Raw genomic sequence first — 9,290 nt, 5'->3', positions numbered from 1 at the left:
GCCTTTTTTGTTTTTTGAATTACGATGGCTTAGCGACGGAATTAATCCGTCGCTAAGCCGTCGCTATATGTCGCATTACCCCTAATCCCAGCCCTCTTTTTCCTTTCTCCTTTCGCTGCTCCCGCCCGCCGCCCTCTCCCTCCTGCCGCCCTCTTCCTTCCGTCAACCTTCCGCTGCCGCCGTCGCTGCCCGGAGCAACCGCAGGTACGTAAATGGATTGGAGGTCGACCCCCTGCTTTTTCCGGCAGGGGGTCGACTCTGCCAGGCGGTCGACCCCCTGCGTTTTCCGGCAGGGGGTCGACTCTGCCAGGCGGTCGACCCCCTGCGTTTTCCGGCAGGGGGTCGACTCTGCCAGGCGGTCGACCCCGGTAGGTGGTCGACCCTCTGCCGTGTCCGGCCGGGGGTCAACCCTGGTAGGGGGTCGACCCCCTGCCGTGTCCGGCCGGGGGGGGGGGGGGGGGTCGACCCCCCGCCATGTCCGGTCGGGGGTCGACCCCCTGCCGGACAGGGGGTCAACCCCTTTTGATGTCCGGCAGGGGGTCAACCCCCTGCCTTGTCCGGCCGGGGTCGACCCCCTTGCCGTCTCCGGCCAGGGGTCAACCCCCTGCCTTGTCCGGCAGGGGGTCAACCCCTTTTGATGTCCGGCCGGGGGTCGACCCCCTGCCGTGTCCGGCCGGGGGTCGACCCCCTGGTTTCTTGCTCTTTTTTTTCTTTTTTCAGAAATTAGGGTTTTTATTTTATTTTTATTGTTTAGTTTTCTTTGATTTTCATTGATTAGGATTTTTTATTTTGATTTTCATTTATTAAGCAATTGAATCAAATTTCTTAAATTAAGGCTATTTGTAGTTAATTTAATTAGGGTTTTTTATTTGATTTTGTTTTATTAGGGCTTTGAATCAAAATTTAAAAATTAGGGCATTTTATAGTAAATTTGATTAGGGTTTTCTTGGATTTGATTAGAGCTTTTATTTTTATTTTCTATGATTAGGGATTTGAATCATAATTTTTTTAATTAAGGATTTTTAGTTAATTTGGTTAGGACTTTAAATCAAAATTTTTTAATTAAGGCTTTTATAGTTAATTTGATTAGGTTTTTTTTATTTATTTAGAGTTTTTATTTTTATTTTCTATAATTAGGGATTTAAATCACATTTTTTTAATTAATACTTTTTAGTTAATTTGATGAAGGATTTTTTTGTATTTGATTTTGGCAGGTTTTTTCCTTGTTTGATTAAGGTTTAAATTGTGGCTTTTTTATTTAATTTTATGGTTTATTTTTCTTATAGTTTATGATGTTTTGGTTTATTTATAATTTATTTTCTTGTATTTTAAGGTTTTATGATTTAATATGGTCGAATAATTTCATGGTGACTTCATTTTAAAACATCATTTTTTTTTTCAGATTTCTCAACAGAACTTGCTTGTGCCCCGCCACCCGTGGTAAGTAAGTGACAAAAACAATGAAAATCGGGTAAATACCCGTGGTGAGTAAGTGATGCAAGCGCATCACATGTTATTTAATTTATTGAATATAACACTTTATTGTTCACACACTCACTTAGTTGTTGATATCTATGACTACTTTGTTGGAGTTCGGAGATCATGCTGAGCATGATTTTAATGTATGAATATGGAAGTGTTCTTATTTTTGGAGTACGGAGTCCATGCTATGCATGGTAGTAGTTAGTGGGATATTGAAGTGTGTTTGCTGCAGGTACATGTTTGATATTTGTTTGATATGAATTATTTCGATGTATTGCAATGTTTGATGTGATTGTATCCATGCTTACATGTAGTTACTTTCAATTTGATTATGTCTTTCATGTGAAATTGTATACTGAAAGCATGCTTCAAATGAATGTATCGTGTCATGAATAGTTTGCACATGAAAATATTAAGTTATCAATGCATGCATCATAATTCTTGTGATTGTATGACATCATATATTGCATGATAAATTTGATATTTTCTTCATCATAGTATTCTGATGGTTCTCTTTTAACTGGTTAGGATACTATTCGTAACATCATACGACAGAATGACTGCAAACCGTGAATGGATGTACCGTAGGATAGTAGACAATGAGTTATCGCATGAATATATGGATGGTGTCGACAGTTTTATTGAATTTGCAACGGCAAGTGTCAGTACGGTAGATCCCACAGGTCGGATTAGGTGTCCCTGCAAGATTTGTAAGAATAATCGATTTGTAGAACCTCATGGCGTTAGACATCACCTATACAGGAAGGGTTTTGTGAGTGATTATCAGAACTGGACGTTTCATGGAGAAGAATTTAGAAACGATTTTGATGCACGGGTGAATGTGGTGCACGATAATCCATATACGAATTTGATATTTGATGCTGCAGGAACAGAACTGGGTTCTGCTATGAGTTCTAGTGATGTAAGAACTGTCGTAGATGAAGAATCACCAAACGATGCAGCTAGTAGATTTTATGATTTACTTAGAGATGCTGATGAGCCACTTTGGAACGGTTGTGAGAGTCACACTATCTTGTCTGCAGTTCTTCAACTAATGAATTTGAAGTCCGAGTATAATTTGAGTCAATCATGTTTTGACCGTTTGTGCATGATTGTGAAGAGTATGTTGCCTAAAGATGAGAAATTGCCACAAAATTTCTATCGTGCGAAAGTTATGGTCAACGCTCTAGGTATGGGTTACAAAAAGATTGATGCTTGTCCAAATCACTGCATGTTGTATTTCAAGGAGCAGGAAAACGACATATCATGCCCGTCATGTGGGCATCCTCGGTTCAAGCCAAAGACAAGAGGCAATGGTAGCACGAGATCAAAGGAAGTTTCATACAAGTCGCTCCGCTACTTTCCTATCACTCCTAGATTGCAGCGATTGTATATGTCTTCAAAGACAGCTAAACACATGAGATGGCATGCAAATAAAGTTCGACACGATGAAAACAAGATCACGCATCCTGTTGACGCTGAAGCTTGGAAGCACTTTGATCGTACTCATCAGAACTTCGCAATGGAAGTGCGAAATGTTAGACTCGGTCTATGTACAGATGGATTTAATCCATTTGGGGGTAGATCAACTCCATACTCATGCTGGCCAGTATTTATAACTCCATACAACCTTCCACCAAGCTTGTGTATGAAACGTCCAAATCTTTTCTTGTCTCTGTTGATCCCTGGTCCGACCTCACCTGGCCAAAATCTTGATGTATATCTAAGGCCATTGATTGATGAATTAAAAGTACTGTGGGATGACGGTGTTACCACGTATGATGCCCACAAAAAACAAAATTTCAACATGAAGGCCGCTGTTCTATGGACAATCAGTGACTTCCCTGCATATGGTATGTTATCTGGTTGGAGCACACATGGGAGGTTGGCTTGTCCGTACTGCATGGAGGATTCCAAAGCTTTTAGATTGAGGCATGGAAGGAAGCCTTGCTGGTTTGATTGCCATCGTCGATTTCTACCCAGCGATCATCCGTTCCGACGTCAAAAGAATGCATTTACAGCAGGCACAACTGAAATGGAAGGTCCATCCTCAAGATTGTCTGGCATAGAGATTTTAAGAAGATTGCGATACTTTCCAAATGTATTAACAGATGCCCGCAGTCCTACACCCTTCCGTGGATTTGGGAAGGAACACAATTGGACGAAAAAATCTATTTTTTGGGAACTACCGTATTGGCCGACCCTATTGATACGACATAATTTGGATGTGATGCATGTAGAGAAAAATGTGTTTGATAATGTGTTCAATACAGTAATGAATATTAAAGGAAAAACGAAGGATAATCCGAAGGCCCGTATGGATTTAAAATTAATATGTAAAAGACCAGAATTGGAACTCAAAGAGTATAATGGCAAAGTACTGAAACCAAAGGCGAAGTACGTGCTCGGACCTGATCAAATAAAACATGTATGTCAATGGTTGAGACAACTGAGATTTCCAGATGGATATGTCTCTAACATTGCTCGGGCTGTGAAGATTGACGATGGACAGTTATATGGGTTGAAGAGCCATGATTGTCATATCTTTATGCAACGATTGATACCCCTAGCATTCCATGATATGTTAGACAAACCTATATGGGGGGTATTGTCTGAGTTGAGCGGATTTTTCAGAACATTGTGCGCATCGGAGGTCATTGTATCAGATGTAAAGAATCTCGAGGACTCTGTCATCACCACTGTTTGTCTGTTAGAAAAGATATTTACGCCAGCATTTTTCGATGTTATGGAACATTTGATCATACATCTGCCATATGAACTAAGGGTTGGTGGCCCTGTGCAATATCGATGGATGTACCCATTTGAAAGGTATATGTTTTTTTATATTTGTCTCTTTAATGACAGATATTTAAAATTTGAAATGTATATTCTTGTCAGATGCATGTTCGACCTAAAAAAAAAGGTTCGTAATAAAGCAAGAGTAGAAGGCTCTATTTGTGAGGCGTACACTTTAGAAGAGATTTCAAATTTCTCATCTATGTACTTCGAACCTCATATTTCAACACGTTACACATGCCCGCCCCGTAACGATGATGGAGAACAAGTAACTGTAGCTGACAAGCTGTCGATATTTCAACGACTTGGGCATGCATTTGGTAGTTGCCGATCAAGGCTATTGACAGATCGAGAGCAAGATGCAGCACACATCTATATTCTTTTTAATTGTTCAGCGATCGACCCATACATCGAGTAAGTATATGTATATGCAACTCAATTATAAATCCTTTTATGTTCTATATGTGGATACATGGCTCGGTAATATAAGTATTTGTGGTTTGCAGACGATTTGATCTGGAGTTGCAAAGCAAAGTTTCACATCTCACTAATGCAGAAGTACAAAAAGAACGTGAAACTAAGTTTGTGGAGTGGTTGAAACAGTTGGTAAAGAAGCTAACATAAATTTTGTACTTATAAACAACACTAAGTTACTTAATTGATCGTGATCACAATAATTGTTTATGTCTGTGCGTAGGTTCGCCATGGTGATGTTAAAGATCAAGGAATATGTGATTTAGAAAATGGTCCGACCAAAGTTGTGCAATGCTACAACGGGTATATCGTAAATGGTTATCGATTCCATACAAAAGACTACGGTATAAACAAATCAACGATAAATAGTGGCGTGTGTGTCAAGGGTAGCAGCTACGGTGAAAATGAACATGATTACTACGGTGTTATAGAGGAAATAATGGAGTTGACTTACTTAGGCATGAATAACAGGGTTACGGTATTCAAGTGTCATTGGTTTGATCCAACTGCAACAAGACTCGACAAAGCTTCAGGCATTGTGGAGGTGAATCATAAATCCAGGTTTGGAACATATGAACCATTCATATTAGCCTCGCAAGCTCAACAAGTTTATTATACTTCATATCCGAGTATAAAAAAGTCAGATAGAAATGAATGGTGGGCAGTTTGCAAGGTGAAATCCAAACTATACCCCGAGTATGATCAGTTACAAGAAGATGAGTTAGCTGAAGACAATGATTACTATCAATCAGATGATGTCTGTGACTTCGCTTATGGTCACGATGTTGCGCATGATATGCATGTCATATCTCCATTGGCTGATGAAACATTCATAGAGGAATGTGATCCAAATGATGTACCAAGTGGATGGGCAAACAATGAAGAAGAAGAAGAAGAAGAAGAAGAAGAAGAAGAAGAAGAAGAAGAAAGTCAAACTAGTGACGAGGAAGAATTCTCAAGCTAGTGAAAAAAATCTTATACTACAAACCTCTATTTAAATGCATTGTAATACTTGATGTGAGTTGTATTGCAATACTTGGTGTGAATGATTAAAAATTTTATTTCAATGTATTGTAATACTTGATACGAATGATTCGAATGCATTGTAATTTATCTGAATGTATTATAATTTATGCAATTAACGAATGATTTGAATTAGTGCAATACTTGATGTCAATGATTTGAATTATTTGAATGCATTGCAATGCTTGATGTGAATGACTTGAATGCATTGTAATACTTGATGTGAATTATTTGAATGTATTGTATGACATATGTTATTTGTTAGAATATGGTTCGTGGAGGTTATAGTGGTCGCTCATCCAGTAGTAACCAGGCTCAACCTTCATCTTCACGGGCTCCTGTGATAGGTATATCATATAACTAATTAGATGCTTGATTAGTTCAAATGCACATTCTGAGAACTTGGTGTGTATTTTTTTACAGATGATGTTGCGCCTGTATACGACCCACCTACACCAGTTGATCGCACAAGTCAACAGCCAACACAGGAAACAGGGTCTTCACAGGCTGGCACAAGAAGACTCATTCGAATAGTGTATATCGATAATCGACCGTAAGTATTTTGTTTTCAATTATTGCATATCTTTTAAATATTTTATATTGATATTTACTGTGTAACAATTCATGTGCAGCACGAGGTTTGAGCCACAAGAAGTAGTACGGGAGATTAGGAATTCACTTCTTCAACATCTACCAGGACCAGTTGCTCAATGGAAAGAGTACCCAAAGGAGGTATTAAACAGATTGTGGTCCTCATTCATGGTATACAGTTGTTCCTCATAGTTAATGTGTTTCATATTTAATTTATTTAAGCAATGTCTACTAACTTTCTGAAAATATTTGTAGGCTTCGAATCGCTTTGCAACTACGGTGGAAGAAAATGATGCAAGGAAGGTGTGGCAGAAGGTGGCTGCCAATCGATTTGCAGACATGCTGCACACTATGAAGACTGCAGCAAAAAAAGCATTTGGCGTAGTAGATGATCCATTACTGTGGAAGGGCCATGGTCCTATTACTATCAGGAGAGATTACTGGGATGAAATGTGCGATATGTGGGCGAGAGATGCATTTAAAAATCGCTCTGCGAAGGCTTCACAAAATCGATCGAAGATGCCCGAAGCCCATCTACACACAGGTGGATCTAAGACATTTGGGAGCCACCTAAAGAAAATGGTAACTCATCAATATATAATATTAATTTTATAAGTATAGTTGCAAATTTGTGTACTAAATCTTTTGTCATTTAACTTCGCAGGAAGCAGAAAAAGGAGGCAGTGTACCATATAAGGATGTGTTTGTAGAAACACATAAACGGAAGACCACGGGAGTCTTCGTATCAGAGAAGGCGAGAACGACAACGGTATGTATTAATTCTATTAATAATCATTGCAATATATATGCAAGTCATCATAATGTTATCATTAATTATTAATGAATACTTTAAACATTATTTTGTAGGAGGCATATGAGCAACAAATGGTAGAGCGATATGGTGAAGACGCTACTCAGCATCCATCATTTGATCCTACAGCATGGGTGACTGCAGCAGGTGAACCCAAAAAAGGTCGCGTGTTCGGGTTTGGGAGTAATATGAACACTTCACCAGTTATTGGTTCTTCCAGTTACGGCTCACCAACTTCTTGCGCCGACATAAGCTCCAAGCAGCCGACTATTCTTTCCGGTGATGATGTACGCGAGATCATTAATGAATCACTGAATAACTACTTCCAATACACCGTCGCCCCCTTTCTCCGAAATGAGATCAAGGCCGCTGTTCAGGATAGGGGATCTTCGATTCCAGGTCCCTCTCAGGTATAATCACATATATAGTTTTTTTGACTATCTTAAAGCACATCTGAGCATGGTAGAATCACATATAGAGTTTTTCTAGATGCCTTAGAACACATATGAACATGCTATAATCACATATTCAATTTTTTTACTGCCTTAGCACACATATGAGCATGATAGAATCACATATATATATATTTAACTTTTTGTCTGTCTTAGAGCACATATGAGCATGATAGAATCACATATAAAGTTTTTTTGATTGCATTAGAACACATAAGCATGCTATAATCACATATTCAGTTTTTTTACTGCCTAAGAACACATATGAGCATATTATAATCACATATTCTGTTTTTTGACTGCCTTAGCACACATATGAACATGCTATAATAACATATAGAGTTTTTTAACTGCCTTAGAACACATATGAACATGTTATATATCATTTATGATAGAATCACATATAAAATTTTTGGCTTTGCCTGCCTTAGAGCACATATGAGCATGCTATATTCACATATTCAATTTTTTTACTGCCTTAGAACACATACGAGCATGATCGAATCACATATATAGTTTTTTGCTTGCCTTAAAGCACATCTGAGCATGGTAGAATCACATATAGAGTTTTTTTATATGCCTTAGAACACATATGAACATGCTATAATCACATATTCAATTTTTTGACTGCCTTAGCACACATATGAGCATGATAGAATCACATATAGAGTTTTTTTATTGCCGTAGATCACACATGAGCACATGATAGAATCACATATAGTGTGTAATTTATTTCATTATATTTTGTTTATCAATACTGACTGTTCTTTTCTTGTGTAGGCTGCTAGCGATAATCAGGGTAGTGGAGCTGAAGGGACAGATAAAGACAATGAACAAGAAGACGCACAAAATCTTGGCGATGATTAGAGGACTGTGTTGAAGAAGTTCTATTTTTTTTATTTTTCCTAATTGTAATTGTTGAATTGTAAATAATTAAACTTTTTAGTTTTAAGGTGGAACGATTAATTATTATAGATACTTGTTATATGAATTTTTTTGTGTGGTTTGTTTTTTATTTACAGGAAATATAAATTGTACAGGAAATATAAATTGTACAGTTCTCCGTAATTAATTTTTAAATAAATTTTTTTTGATTTTTTTTCGTTTTTGCGACGGATTAGCGACGGATGATTCCGTCGCTATTCATATTAATCTAGCGACGGCTTAGCGACGGAATTAAATCCGTCGCCACGCCGTGGTCGCCGTTTAGTACCGGCGGATTGGCGACGGAATATAGCGCTCGTTATTCCGTCGCAATTAGCGACGGACTTGGCGACGGAATAATTCCGTCGCCAGTTAGCGTCGAAATATTCGCGACGTAAGCATACTGTCGCCGCGTTGTGGCTAATCCGTCGCTAACATGGTTAGCGACGGATTAGCGACGGATTAGCGACGAAAGGTGGTCGTCGCTAATCTACTGCTCTGTTGTAGTGTATGGGCTGAATTAGATGCAGAGGCTGCTTCACGCTAGGCTGGACAGCAGTAGGCTGAGCTGAAGGTGGATGTGCGGCAGCTGCTTGGGATTTCAGCTGGTATGCTGAAGATGATGAGAGGCAGCTGCTGGAGGTGCCCTGCGGCTGGGCTGAAGGAGATGGAAAAGTGGGCCTCTTGCTGGATGACGTTTTCCTTTTGCAGGTTGGCTGAAGGAAAGGGGCAGCCAC

At 39.0% G+C, this 9,290-nt stretch overlaps 1 protein-coding gene across 1 annotated transcript; it reads left to right on the top strand.

Annotated features, from left to right (window-relative positions):
* The first annotated feature begins 7,365 nt into the window (after positions 1-7,365).
* LOC149837991 (uncharacterized) lies at positions 7,366-8,597 on the top strand. The gene is made up of 2 exons (XM_090007552.1): positions 7,366-7,587; positions 8,410-8,597. Exons 1-2 carry the CDS (start codon positions 7,366-7,368, stop codon positions 8,494-8,496), a joined length of 309 nt encoding a protein of 102 aa, XP_089863678.1. The 3' UTR covers positions 8,497-8,597.
* Positions 8,598-9,290: the final 693 nt, after the last annotated feature.

Source organism: Nuphar pumila, chromosome 5 (genome assembly GCF_984573655.1).
Source record: "Nuphar pumila chromosome 5, dmNupPumi1.hap1.1, whole genome shotgun sequence".
Lineage (NCBI taxonomy): Eukaryota > Viridiplantae > Streptophyta > Magnoliopsida > Nymphaeales > Nymphaeaceae > Nuphar > Nuphar pumila.
The sequence above is the reverse complement of the archived record's forward strand: the minus strand, read 5'-3'. Positions and strand labels throughout refer to the sequence as shown.